This window comes from Colletotrichum spaethianum (genome assembly GCF_022836535.1).
Source record: "Colletotrichum spaethianum MAFF 239500 DNA, contig29, whole genome shotgun sequence".
Taxonomy (NCBI): Eukaryota; Fungi; Ascomycota; class Sordariomycetes; order Glomerellales; family Glomerellaceae; genus Colletotrichum; species Colletotrichum spaethianum.
This window is the reverse complement of record NW_026054799.1, coordinates 187,510-201,383: the sequence shown is the minus strand read 5'-3', so window position 1 is coordinate 201,383 and position 13,874 is coordinate 187,510. Positions and strand designations below refer to the sequence as shown.

General features: G+C 57.7%; 4 protein-coding genes across 4 annotated transcripts; 2 read left to right on the top strand and 2 right to left on the bottom strand.

Moving 5' to 3' along the window:
- Window positions 1-3,387: 3,387 nt before the first annotated feature.
- On the top strand, window positions 3,388-3,982 carry ColSpa_09570 (diphosphoinositol polyphosphate phosphohydrolase aps1; the record flags this gene model as incomplete). The annotated part of the gene is made up of 2 exons (XM_049275782.1): window positions 3,388-3,445; window positions 3,555-3,982. The coding sequence occupies 2 exons, from the start codon at window positions 3,388-3,390 to the stop codon at window positions 3,980-3,982; spliced, it is 486 nt and encodes a 161-aa protein (XP_049131739.1).
- Window positions 3,983-5,242: 1,260 nt separating this feature from the next.
- On the top strand, window positions 5,243-5,942 carry ColSpa_09569 (U6 snRNA-associated Sm-like protein LSm2; the record flags this gene model as incomplete). The annotated part of the gene is made up of 3 exons (XM_049275781.1): window positions 5,243-5,387; window positions 5,408-5,533; window positions 5,620-5,942. The coding sequence occupies 3 exons, from the start codon at window positions 5,243-5,245 to the stop codon at window positions 5,940-5,942; spliced, it is 594 nt and encodes a 197-aa protein (XP_049131738.1).
- Window positions 5,943-6,547: 605 nt separating this feature from the next.
- ColSpa_09568 (uncharacterized protein) lies at window positions 6,548-7,552 on the bottom strand (the record flags this gene model as incomplete). The annotated part of the gene is made up of 1 exon (XM_049275780.1): window positions 6,548-7,552. One exon carries the CDS (start codon window positions 7,550-7,552, stop codon window positions 6,548-6,550), a length of 1,005 nt encoding a protein of 334 aa, XP_049131737.1.
- A 488-nt stretch (window positions 7,553-8,040) lies between these two features.
- Window positions 8,041-8,833, bottom strand: ColSpa_09567 (uncharacterized protein; the record flags this gene model as incomplete). Its single annotated transcript, XM_049275779.1, has 2 exons — window positions 8,041-8,519; window positions 8,578-8,833. The coding sequence occupies 2 exons, from the start codon at window positions 8,831-8,833 to the stop codon at window positions 8,041-8,043; spliced, it is 735 nt and encodes a 244-aa protein (XP_049131736.1).
- Window positions 8,834-13,874: the final 5,041 nt, after the last annotated feature.

The window sequence follows — 13,874 nt, the reverse complement described above, 5'->3', positions numbered from 1 at the left end:
TCCGCGTAGTGATGTGGCTTGGTCTGTGTTCTTGATCAGCAAACTCGAAGCAATCCTAAGCCACCAGTCTCTCGTGATCAACTCGGAGAGAGAGAAGTCAATTAGCTTCCATCTGCCACGCTGTTCGCACATCAAAGGAGGCGCTCGAATAGGCTAGGTCCACAGTCCGGTCCTACAAAGAAGCCTCGCGTAGTAGCTCGGGCGACGGCTTCGAGATTCTATCGAGGGAGAGGGTTGACAGGGTCAGCAGGATTACTACATGCACAATGGCAGTACATCGTGAACAGGTCTTGCCCTGCCTGACCCAGGGCAGCGTCGCCGAGTCTAAGACCATGGCGACGCTGGCGAACGCTGACCAACCGACGCTCCAGCATTTGCTTGTTTTAGCCGGAGCGGCACGGCATCAATTGCACTGGGCACATCTGCCAGCGAGATGCTTGTTCCTCGCGCCCTTAGCCCGGGGGGGCCAAGCCACGAAGCGGTTACTGTGTGAGCGTTGGGGCTTTGGACTCGGTCCAGTGGTGTCCCCGGCTCTGCCTACTAAATCAAGCCGGCAGCGAGACGGAAACAGGCCGTTGGAGTCGTGCCAAGAGGGGTGGACACAGTCGATGGACAGGCAAACTGAGTAAGAAAGACAAGCAATGGAGGGGGGAGAAAGACCGAGGGTGTAGGTGTACACTGTTGATCCTGAGGTACAGCACCAGGTCCAAAGTGATTGGGCCGAGAAAATGCGTGGTTAAAAGAGTTGTGTCGAGAGCTAGTAGATTGATCATCTAGCCTTCTTTTCGGCAAGCCAGAGCCTGTAGAGACGCCGAGTGAACTCAAAGCAAAGATTAGATCAGCCATGCCACGGGCCTTGGGCCGGTAAAGAACAGTTCGGTAAGGAAGTGCCAGTTCGAGCATGTCTGTTTGTTTCAAAGCTGGCAGCCTCTTGCAGTTTGGCGACATGGCTGGAACTGAGAGCGACAATGCGAACGATTTGCAAGTTGCAGGGTATCGAGGTCTAGGACTGACGAAGTTCGTGGGGGGGACGGTGTGTGGGAGACTGCAGCAGTCGGGAGCAAAGAAACCAGTACACAAAAACATCGAAACGGTGGACAAAGGATGGGAGGAGGTACAGGACGACCGGTGGTCGCCGGCGGCTTTGGCGAGGTACTTCGTACGTACGGATGCTTGGGGTCTCCCACCCGTACTGGACGGGACTGGGGCCTGAGTTGCATCACGACCCGACAACAGCTGCAGCACCCCACCCCTCTAACGCAGCTTTGGGAACATGCCCTGCCGCAAGTGCAGTGGATGCCGAGCCTGCAGGGCATGCGGCACATTTGGCACCCAATGCTTGAGCGTTGAAGCGAGCCGGCGGCGAGGTCGACGAACAGCGGGCGGCAGGCAGGTACTCCATGTCCGAAGATTAATGAAGTCTTCTGGTCCCTCGACACGAAGGGCAGCTGGGGCCTGTCGCTGGCACGGCGTTCATTGTAAGAAAGTGCTGGAATACTGGCCCTGGACTTTGTCCCGTTCCTGGGCGTGTGGACGGTGAAGCTGGAACCCGGGCCCATCAAGTTACTGTAAGAAGATTAGCGGCGGTGTCGTCCAACGCCGTCCGGCAAGTCATGTACCAGACCGTGCAAAGTGTGAGGACCGATACAGGCTGCTGCAGTGGCCTGCTGTTTTCCTCACCACGCTGGATAGAGGGAGTCAGGTTGCCTGTGGCTTGGCGCTTAGTGACCTCGAACAGGCGACAGAGAAGATGAATCAAGAATGACCACCAGCTCCAGTTGACGGGGAGGGGCATCATTACGCTTTTTTCTTGGCTTGCCGCTTGATGATGCTGGGGAGAGGTATACATACTACTTGCAACGGAGTTTGGAGTGTACCTGAGGTATGTATTCCTTGCCTGGGCAGGTCAACCGTGACTGGTCCCCCTCCTGCTCTTTCTGTTTCCCAGGTCAGGAGCTGTCCCTGCCCTGAATCCAATACCCAACGGGGAAGCTTTGCCATGCATGTCACTTCTCACGCCCATCCCCGGTCCCCTTTTCACACCCTGTTGATTTTTGGTTTTGTTTTATTCTGTCTTCCGACTGTGTACATTCGTTTTGGGTGACCGTCTCTGGCGCTCAACCCACGCCTCTCTTCGTCCTGCCCACCTGCCCACCTGCTCATGCTTCCCACACGCCGCAGCCACACCACACTTTCCTTCCACACCAACCTAGCCTGGCATCATACCCTGACCTTTTTTTTTTTCTTCTTCTCTCCCTCCTCGGGTTTTGGTCCGTACGGAGCCTGCTAGCTAGACCACCTTAGTAGTCCTACTCTGCCTGGGTGCCATGGGCTGCTAAAGGCACAAGCTCTGTCTTCAAAGGGTTAAGTATATAAGTCAACTTTAATTTCCCCTGGAGCCCGTTCCTCTCCCCCCCGTTTTGCTCCTATGGCACGAGACATGCCACCCTCTGGCTTGCACCAGAGCTCCTTCCAGCTTTATTACTGCCACGGCTCCAGCAGCTTCTTTCCTTCCTGACCCTCCCCCGTCTTGCTTCCTTCTCTTTCCACGTAGAACCCTTTTTGTCCCGTGCCCATTGCGGCCAGGTCGTAAGCCAAAGAAACAATCTTTTCACCTTCTCTCTCTCGCCAGGGTCTTCCGTCGCAAGCTGGTGCCTCAGTCACGTCTGACGCTCGCCCTATTGTCTGATCCTCCTCGTCCTCTCTCCTCCGGCCAACCAACCTTCGTCAGCCATCCCCTCAAAACCCCCAAGGAAGACGGACGACAAGCCTTCCTACTGCCTGCTCTCTTCTACCTCGCTCCTTTCGCCCATTCGACTCCCGCCCACTTGCCTTCGCTCGCTGCAGCCATTGAGTGACTCGGTTCGGTCAAGGTTAGCCCTTTGGCCGGAAACGTGCGACTGCCAGCCCGACACAGGCTGGTCCCACTCGTTTCTCCAGCGCCGTGGTGAACCCATCCGAGCGGTCCCCTAGCAACTCTCTGCCGCCACCGCTGTCGCTGCGCGCCGTACATACGATCACACCGTGTGAGGCGTACCCTGGTTAGACCTTTGGAGAAATCTGGAAGCTCCAGCTCTCAACCGGTCACATCCGAAGCCTCAGCACGCGCCGTGGATCACGTCCCGTCACCATCAACCTCTTCATCACTTAAGAATACGCGATCATGTTGTTGAAAAGTCTCTGAGCCCGTATCAAACCCCGACACCTACCCCTCAGCCTGGACAGCTTTCGACTTGTAAACCAACTGCGAGGGAAAAAGCTGCCGGACTTACCGCCCACCGCAACCGCAACCGTAACAGCATCCGCATCTCAGGGCAGCCCACACCCACCACCCACCCCCTCCAACCTCATCCCACAACGAATCCCGCGACAGTCAGGCTGCCAGACATGGCCTCCTCTCACAAGGAGCGGACAATGGAGTCGCGCACGGGAAGAAGCAAGCAGCGTAAGTGCGCAAACGGGACAGAGGCGACACCCTTTCCACCCTGAGCCTCTCCCCCGACCCTGGTGCGCCTGCTCGCAGCGCGGGACCCACTAACACCTTGGTAATGCAGGTTACAACTCCAAAGGCGAGCGCTTGGTTGCTGGTGTTGTCCCTTTGACCAAGGACAAGCGCTACGTCCTCCTCATCCAGTCCACCCGCCGGAAGGGCTGGGTGCTCCCCAAGGGCGGCTGGGAGACGGACGAAGAATGCACCGAGGCGGCGGCACGTGAGGCCTGGGAAGAGGCCGGTATCACCATCGAGATCGACTATGACCTGGGAGACATTGTCGAAACACGTGCGCCGAAACACTCGAGCAAGGACTCGGCCAAGGCCTTATATCGCTTCTACGAGGCCACCGTCACCACGCAAGAGGACGACTGGCCCGAGAGACACAAGAGGGAGCGGAAGTGGATGACATACGAACAAGCCACGGACGCTCTGGCAGCTCGGCCGGAGCTCCTCGAAGCCTTGACTAGATGTACTATGAAGAAGTCATGATACACGTTGGGCGCACAGGCGCCTCGGTCCCTCGTCCCCCGCCCTTCATCGTGAGAGCGAAAGTGCGCATCCCTCTCGCACGAAGTATCACGAAGTTCCCCGGCCGCTATCCAAGAATGCGCGCCCATATGTTGCTATACTCACTTCTTGACGATGCACCGGCCCCTGGCGAACACCCCGGAGGCCGATTTCCTTTGCTCTACGAAAGCGATTTCTTACTGACCCAACGTGGAAAAACAAACAAACACTTTGCATATTGATACGGGCGTTGTTGGCTTGCTTGCTATAGATGACGAAAAACCAAAAAGGAGCGGCCCAGGGCTGGGCATGGCTTGGATGCATAGGAGGGTAAACTACACATGCGAATTGGCGAAGCGGGAGGCATGATTGCGGCAGGTCGCCATGGTCGTCTATGACTGTTCCGGAACGAATGCACATCGGATCTGCCAGTTTCTTTTATTCCTGGGGGGGGTTTATTTTTTGCGGGAACAAACGGTTTCCGATCTTATAGATAGACACAACACACAGTAGGCCGCAGAGAGCAGTATCGTGAGAGAAGCAACACGAAGCTAGAAGTAAGCATGCTGCAGCCCTTTGGGTTTGTGTGACCCGAGACCGTCCATCCTGTCATCCGCGCGACACAGAAGCCTGCGCCGGCAAAGTCAAAAAGCCAAAAAGTCAAAAACTCGGTCGGATTGGTGACTGGCTGCTACCCCTCCGCGGTATCAGGGACTGCCGCCACGACTGCGACTGCGACTGCCCCGCATGCATCTGAGATCATCAGAATTTTTGACAGCAGGGATTGACTCATGCCCCGCCTTTCACGTGCCCCGGCAGCCCGGCTCCAGCCAGCGAATGATCTGTGCTCGAGCCCCTGTCATGGGGCTTTCCAGCTTCTGCCCTGTCTTTTTCGGACGACGCAAAAACATCGCTTCCGATGCCGCACCTGGCGAGCTGTCCGCTGGCGCTCGCTCGCCAGGCCGTGCCAGGGGTGGGCGGGACCCACGATGATGATGGCTCGATCCAACACACCTGTGGCCCAGCGTAACCTACCTGAGAAGCGAGCCTGGTGGAAGAGCCCAAGCACAAGCAAAGTGACAGACGGCAACTCGACTCCAATGATGCTCATCCGCGCCACGTTATAAGCTATCCGCTGCGCTACATCGCACCTTCCTTGCCTCACCCTCTTTTGCACGAAATCGATGGACTGGGTCAGGCCCGAACACAATAACTATCAGATACCAATGCCAACGAGATAATATGGAAAACCTCACCATCTCCGATGCCCCTCCCCAGGGGGGCCAACCCGTTCTTGGCGGCCGCGCGCCGCCGCCGCCTCAGCAGACCCCTCAGCTGCCGCCTCAGATGTTCACGACCGCGGCGCAGCTGCTGGACATGACCGACAGTATGGGAAACCCACAGCAGTCTCGGCCGCATTGCTGCGCGGGGCTACTCGCGACAGAACGCTAACCTCGCCGGTAGAGAAGCTCATGGTCGCGCTCCGTGACGGGCGCAAACTGATAGGCGTCCTCCGCAGCTGGGACCAGTTCGGTATGTATTCCATGCGTCATACCGCCAGCCAGCCATGTTCACGAGGCAAGCTTTGTACAAGAGGTGGCTAACCAGGCGCTCCCTAGCAAACCTTGTCCTCCAAGACACCGTCGAGCGCGTCTACGCCCACCCGGACCCGGAGGCCAACCCTCCACGCGAGGGCGGGCTCTTCGCCGACATCAAGCGCGGTATCTTCCTCGTGCGCGGCGAGAACGTGCTCCTTCTGGGAGAGATCGACCTCGACAAGGACGACGACCCACCACCAGGCTACGAGCCGGCCGACCTTAAGCTCGTGCAGGGCCTGGCGGCCGAGAGGAAGGACAAGGACAAGGCGCGCGACAAGGGGCGGATCAAGAAGCTGAGCACGCTGGGCTTCGAGGGCGAGAACATGGGCGAGATCCTGCTCTGAATGTCGCTCCTCGTCCACGTACGTGTTATACAGCACACCACACACACACCCCTGATGATGACTTTCTACGCGGACACCTGGCTACCATGCAAACCACTACCCGAGAGCTCCTGTTGCCTTCTTTATCAAATGACAATTACGAGCCAACGCTGAATGAGAGTGGACTTTCTGGACTAGAAGAGGAGAAACGGACTCCGAGTTGCTGAAGCGGAGGGAAGGTCGGTCTCGACGACCGCCGAGTGATGCGAACACATTGGCTCTCCTCTTTGTCGTTCGACGCCGCGGTAGAAAGGGCTGGTTGGATGGTTGAGCAGAATATTGTGAAATGCTCGTCACCCATTGGGTCCAGTCGGCATGACGGACGCCAGCAGAAGAGAAATTCAAACGTTTACAATGGGCCATAGACCAACGTGCTTGGGTGTCTCGGCGTGCGGTGCTGGTGTTTGCCGGTTACATGAAGTCTTGTTACAACTGACGGTCTTGCAGGGATCCACGAAAGAGCTGCGAGTGACACTCCCTCAACGCAGAGAAGAATCTCATTGTTTTGGAAATGGTCTCCTGGTGACAGCTGGCTTGACTTTGGTTCCGACTACCTAATGAACGGACTACAGTCCAGGAACGAAACCCTCCACTACAACATCCCACTCCTCGGGGAAATGCTGTCCCTCCGCCCCATCCCACCCTGCAGCCATCATAGCCATCGCCAGCAGCAAACTACTCGAACTCGGGAAGTACGGCGTCGGCACCCTAGTACCACCAACCGGATACCCCGCATCGTCGAACTGGAACGTCGGATGCAGCAGATACTCAACCGCCCGCCGCGTGTCGCCTAGCCGCAGGCTATTCATCGCGAGCATTGGAAAATCCCAACCAAACGATTCATCGAGAGCCCACAGCTGCCAGATGCGCGCGGCCGTGTTCTCGAGTATCGTGCGGTTCAGCGCCGGCCCGGATGCTGGCGGCGGGAGCAGCCCGAAGATCCCCGACATGGCCGGGTGGTCCTGCACCGTCGTGCTGTTGGTCCACATGCCCTGGATGCCCTCATAGACGGGGTACGTGCCGTCCACCACGGGCAAAGGCGCCAGGTTATCCCGGACAGTCATCCATGCTCCCGGAACGGGCTCGCCGAGGCGGTGTTTCCAGGCCATCGCGACGTCGAGGCCAAACCTCCAGTAAGCGAGCTCAAAGGTCGGGTTCACCGTTGCGTTGGGGTTGGTGTTCTCCGAGACGGGGTACATTGGCGGGCCGAGGTCGTAGAACCCCGTGGCCTCGTTATGGAAGGCGTAGGACGCCATGAAATCGGCCGTGGCTGTGAGGACTTCGTCCCATTTCTCTAGGGTTTCTTGGGAGGGCGCGTGGCGGTACTCGATCTCGGCAAAGTACATGGCGTGTGGCTGCTGCCAGATCAGCAGAGTGTTGATCTCGCCGGGGGCGTCGATGGTGGATGGGTCCGTCATTTTGCCCCAGCGGGCGCCGGCGTAGCCTTGCGTCGAGGCGCGGGCGAGGGAGGAGGGGAGGAGGCGGGTGTAGGTGTGCGGGAGGGCGCGGGCGAGGAGGTCGTGGTGGTTCCAGCGGGCGAACTGGAGGGTGTGCCAGAGAATCATTTCCATCTTCCTGGGGCGTCAGCTCGGCTCCTCCCGAGGAGTGAAGCGACGGGGGAGGTTCTTACGTGGAATTTACCAAACCAGCCGTTGTTCACGAGGCCGGACTCTGCTGCTTGTCAGTTATCTGTTGTAGTTTAGGGACAGGCCTGTGTTACCTTGGGGAGGATAATCTGACGCCGAGTTGACTGCTACGAGATACTGCGATTGAATCGTTCGCCTCTGGAGCTCCGTCGCATTGGGATTTGCGGTACCCGTCATGTCGACGAAAGCTCCCTTGGACCAGTACGCGGACCACCAATCCCGTGACGCCCCCGCGACATCGTCGAATTGTGACTGGCTTGCTGGTTTCGACGGCGCAAAGTTGGCTGTAAACCGGAGCGTGTTCGTGCCTCCGACAGACAGGACATATCGATGGCTCCCATCAGTAGGCGCCCTGACTGTGCCGCTGCCGTTTCCAGTCTTCCATTCAAGCCGCAGGTCATACTGCACTGTCTTCAGATCATGGCGGATCTTGGCCTGGTTCCCCCGCCACCACAGGTCGACAGCGATGTGTTGTGCTTGTCTGTCTGGTTAAAGGCGCCGACGAAAGGCGCGCCGAACTTGTCGTTTGTCGGATAGGGGAAATCGAAGAAGACAGACAGCTCGCCAGAGGAGAGCAGCTTCGAGTCAACAGACACGGCGACGGTGTCTGAGGCCGGGTCGGCCCAGGTCTCGACCTCGACGGTTTGGCTATTGTAGGTGAAGCTAGAGCGGATGACGCCGGTCCACATGTCAAGTATTTGCTCTCTGTCGCCGAGCATGTCCTCCGTGACGGTCACGTTACCATGGCCGTCGCCGAAGAGGAAGCCGATGGTGCCGAGGTTGATGCGATGGGGGTTCTCGCGGAGCCAGTCCGCGATGTCGTTGTTGGACGGGTTGGCCATGTTGTACTGGACCAGGCGGCCGTGGGTCCACCATTCCGTGCCGTGGTAGTCTGACGAGGGGCCATGTTAGCCTACACAGTATGGTATATGATCGCAACAACTACCAACCTTCGATCGAAGACTGGCCTGGCGTCGTGGGTAAGCTAAAGTTGTGCCAGCCCCATGTCGACATCGTCGCAAAAGGGCTGAAGGTCTGCAGGCCGGTAATGTCGGCACCGAATGCGAAGTTGCCGTTGCCTATCTGCAGCGGTGTCGTGGGGGAGCTGGCGTTACGGCGGGGGTTGAAGGCCTGGACTACTTTCTGCCGGTCTATCTTGGCCTCGACGAGACTGCATAGCAGCGGCAGGAGATGAAGAGCGCGCATTTTTCGATAACGTGGTTCACTGTACACTTTCTGAGACCCCACTGAGTTTACGATGAACATGGGAAGTCATTGCCGATTTAAATAGCAGCGCGTTCTCCAGATCATGGATGCCGATTTGCATCTGGCAGATCTGCGGTCCGGCCATGACGACGCTGGAGCCAACGCGGGTGGTCATGTGTGAAGCTTACACCTACGACATGTCAATCTCGGGGTGGTCTGCACCGAGAAGACCAGCAGTTCACCGTGCAAAAGTGCCGGCTTCCTAGACTTTGACGTGGACGAATAATGAGGGGAAGGGATGAACTGAATGCGGGGATATAAGTCGTCCCCACTTTGAATTTGAGGCTATTCAAAACCCCGGCAGGTAGAAGCCATCAATGAGAATTGAGTTTGATCGTGGAGAGCAGCAAGGAAAGGCCTGGACGAGCGAGCAAGTAGTACATTGTTTGTTGGTAAGACTCTCTCTCAGACGGTCGAGTGGAGCCCTCACTCGGCCTTTGTGATGTACCATCCGTCACCACATCCCGTTGCAGAGGATGAGTACTGCCGTGGTTCTGGTCCTAGGCTCCGGGAATTAGGAACCCCGCCCGAAGCGACCCGGCTGTCCGTCATTGCGGGATACGGAGGAGCACCGTGCGTTTTGACCCACTCCAGCCACATCCATACGGGGCCATACGTGGCTCGTGCACCCATCAGCCCGGCACCTGCAGCCCAGCAACCGCACCGATTGGGCAAGCGCATAAACACCACCCATCCCTTCTACGCAGTAGGGGGACCCTTTCACAAGCACCTTGCCTCTCATGTCACCCAAAACAACCAACAGCGCGCACCGTGGAACCTTTGACTTCTCGAGTTGACATTTTTCTTCCACAACGCATCTTTTCAGGTCGTGCGAACCGGTCACCAGCATTCATCAACGCCCTCCGACGTCATCAACTTATCTGGTATGTCCCTTAATAACAGTTACATCTCGCAGCGCTTCTCCTTTGGATTTCAATTGTTCCATTACCCCGCTAACCACTGGAATGGGCAGCCGTCGACGACAGTATCAAACAACGAACCCCTTTTCGCGCGCGTTCCGATAAAAACCGTCGATCACCATGGATAGGGTCGCGGGCCTCACAGTGTCAGTACCACACCTGACTTTCCCTCTATGATGTCCCTTTTGCAGTACCTCAGCGTGAGGACGGGCCTGCTGGCGGGGATACCATCGCTGCCGCCCCCAGAGTACCGCCAGCGGTGCCCGATCCTCCGCGCAGTCCTGAAGGCGGTCTCGTCGGTCGGGACATGACCGTCATCAACCTCTCTGAGCCGCAGGCCCCCGAACCGGTGTTGACAGCTGCTGACGACGACTGCGCCTATGGCAGTAACCAGAAGGCGGCTAGGAACCAGTTTCGAGCGCGCACCGTCAAGGGAGGGAACAATGGCGTTGCACTTCGCCAGTACGCCGAGGCGACGCTGGGAGGAGGCAGCCTGCGCAAGGTCGTGAAGCTGCCCGAGGGCGAAGACGAGAACGAGTGGATGGCAGTCAATAGTAAGCCACTTCAGGGGGTGGGACGAATCGAACAAAGGGAACTACTGCTGACAGATTTCGCAGTGGTCGACTTCTACAATCAGATCAACCTTCTCTACGGCGCCATTACCGAGTTCTGCTCGCCTCAGTCGTGTCCTGAGATGAAGGCGACCGACGAGTTCGAGTACCTGTGGCAGGACAACGAGAACTATAAGAGACCAACAAAGATGGCCGCCCCCGACTACATCGAGCACCTGATGGCTTGGGTGCAGAGGCACATTGACGACGAGCAGATCCTGCCGAGCAGAATTGGTGCGCATGGGCTTCCGTGGTGTGTATATGAGGACGACTGCTGACGACGCAAACAGGTGTCCCCTTCCCCAAGTCTTTCCCGTCGACTGTGCGACAGATCTTCAAGCGCATGTACCGTGTGTACGCCCACGTCTACTGCCACCACTACGCCGTTATCAGAGAGCTCGGCCTGGAGCCCCATCTCAACACGAGCTTCAAGCAGTACGTGCTCTTTGTCGACGAGCACAAGCTCGCGAGCGGCAAGGACTTTTACGGTCCGTTGAACGATCTTGCCGAGAAGATGATTGAGAGCGATTGAGAGGTGGGCCTGGCCGCGACTGGTTCTCGAGGTACGATTGCATGCATTGTCAGGGCGTTTGGGAAACACGGATGGCACGCCACTTGGCGAGGTAATGGGAAAGGTCTGATGACTGGCGCGTTGGGCTTTGACACTGCTGAGACTGGGGACACAGGGCAGGGAAGCGGTTACTGTGATATTATTGTAGACTACACACAGGGTTACGGGCAATACCGCTTTGGTTTGAATTGAGGCATTGAGAACAACCGTGTTGCCGTGTAAACCCGAGTGCATGAGTCTTTTATTTTATTTTAAGAACATTGATCGAATTTCATCCCAACGATGACGGGCGTGCAAGAAGTCGATCTGGGTGGGGGCTTGCAGCTGCGAACCAGTAATAGCAACCGGCCGTGTGCTGCCAACAACACCGATGAACGACCAGCTCCGATTTCCACCGATCCGAACCCCCGACCCGCTTACCTAAATTGATGCCTCACCAGCCGCCCAGTACCCAGCACCAAAGCCCCAAGGCATCAACATCCCAAATTGCCGAAGTTCAAACCTCAACCTCGAAAACCGAACGCAAGCTATCATCTCTGGCCCTCCTCGAATCCAGCCATCCCTCCCTCCGCCCGTCTCCCATCAATTGAACTCCACCACCACCACCCAAACCTTCGCCCGACATGTTCTCGAGACAGGCTGTTCGCTCCCTCCGCGCGGCGGCTCCCGCGTCGCGCCTCGTCGCCTCCGCCCGCGTCCCGGCCGTCCGTACCTACGCCGCCGCTGCCGCTTCCGACAACGTCAAGCCCCCGTTGCCGTCTTTGGCCTTGACGGCACCTACGCCACTGCCCTGGTACGCTCCTGCCCCGTTGCAAGATTTTCCGGGGGTTCAATTGGGTTCAATTGAGGAGGAATGAGGAGGAACCGCAAGAGATCAGCCAAGAGGGAGAAGAACTGGGGAAAGGAAACACGACGAGAGAAAAAAAAAAACGGCAATGCTAACTGCGTTAAATCTCGATAGTACACCGCGGCGGCCAAGTCCTCCTCGCTCGACCCCACGGCCAAGGCCCTCTCGACCCTCGAGGCCATCTTCGCCAAGGACCCCAAGCTGGCCACCGTCCTGGCCGCGCCCACCCTGACCCCCGAGGACAAGAACGCCATCGTCGCCGAGCTCACCAAACAGGCCGGCGCCAGCTCCCAGGAGACGGTCAAGAACTTCCTTGCCGCCCTCGCCGAGAACAACCGCCTCGGTCTCCTCCCCGGCATCACCGCCAAGTTCGCCGAGATCATGAGCGCCGCCCGCGGCGAGGTCGAGCTCGTTGTCACCAGCGCCACGGTATGTTTGAGATGCGAAGATGGGGCTTGTCCCACCCGATATACCCTTTAGCCGATTTCCTGCCGTGTGTGGGACACGGCGCGGGGTTGCTTCGTCCGTCAGCATTCGGTTATTGGAGGCCGGAAATGGCGAGACGTGACGAGGCAATTTCGGAGAGGGATATATGGTTCGATGAGCCAACGCTGGAATGCAATGACTGACATCCATCCTAGCCACTCGACAACAAGACCCTCAACCGCCTCGAGACTGCCATCTCCAAGTCCGCCTACGCCGGCGCCGGCAAGAAGCTCAAGGTCACCAACCAGGTACGTAGACCCGTCAACTTCGACCAGCATCTTCGAGGCCTTTCCTCCGAGGCTTTTTGGTTTGAGACACCCCCGAACACGCCCGACTAACACCGCATCCCAGGTCAACCCCGACATTGTCGGAGGCCTCATTGTCGAGATTGGCGACCGGACCATCGACCTCAGCGTCTCCGGCAAGATCGCCAAGCTCAACAAGCTCCTCACCGACACTTTGTAAAACAACCCATCCTCCCGACACAAACTAGCATGAAAGAAACCGACTAGCCGAATTCTAATCCTCCCACCAAACCTCCCCTTTTTTCTCTTTGTGTGTGTGTGTGTGTCTCTTGTAAACTTGACCGGAGGGGTTGCGAGGAATGGGATGTGTGCTGCTGCGGGGGCTCCAACGCTGTGAGAAAGGGCCGTCCATCGCGGCTCTCATCACAAAAAAAAACCCCCGTGGACGCCGCGAAGCTTGAACGATGGGTTCCGGCCCTTTCCGAACGAGATGGAGAGCGGGACGGGTGTGTCCAACTTGTCCCCCGGGGCCGGACGAAGACGAGCTGTGTGCATAGTCTACAATAGAAGCATTCACGGAACTCTAAACACAAAGCGTCCCCCCTTTTCCATGCCTTCCCTGGTACGTGCCGGGCGAACCCCGCGGGACCGAGGCCCAAGCCGCCGACCGGCCCTGCTCCATGGTGGGATTCCCTCCCTCTTGACTCACTACGCGGCGTAGCAGCAAGGCGCGACTCGGCCGCGTGGGGATACTGTACGTGAGTATCGTTACACTCCCAGACAAGGTCTTGTTGAATCGACCGCATGACACAAAGAAAGAGACTCCAGACATGGACGGAGCCCTCACCCCATGGACCCAACCCCAACACGAACACCAGCGAGTCCGAGGAGAACGAGACCAACGTGGTTCCCATGACCCCATCTTGAATCGCGACTGATCATGTGTGACTCAGTGAGCGCTTTAACCGGGCCGGGGGGGGCTCTGAACGGGTCATCTGACCTCCGCCGGCGGCGTCGTGAGTTACTGCCAGTACGAGGGATCACGGCCGGCTCCTCTGCGTCAGGTTCCCGCCGGACCGCACGTTGACGGACTTGCCCGGGTCATCAACATCCACGTGTTGCCTCGTGAAGAGGACGTAAGCTGTTGACAGCCAACAACAAGAGCGCGACGGGCCTGACGACATCAACTTTTGGAAACCCCATTCATTCTACGTTTACCGAGTCCGGGTGAGTCTACCTCTGCAGTCTAACAGTCCTTCCTGTACATGGCTCTATGTGCACTGGCGGCAGTTTTTTATTAT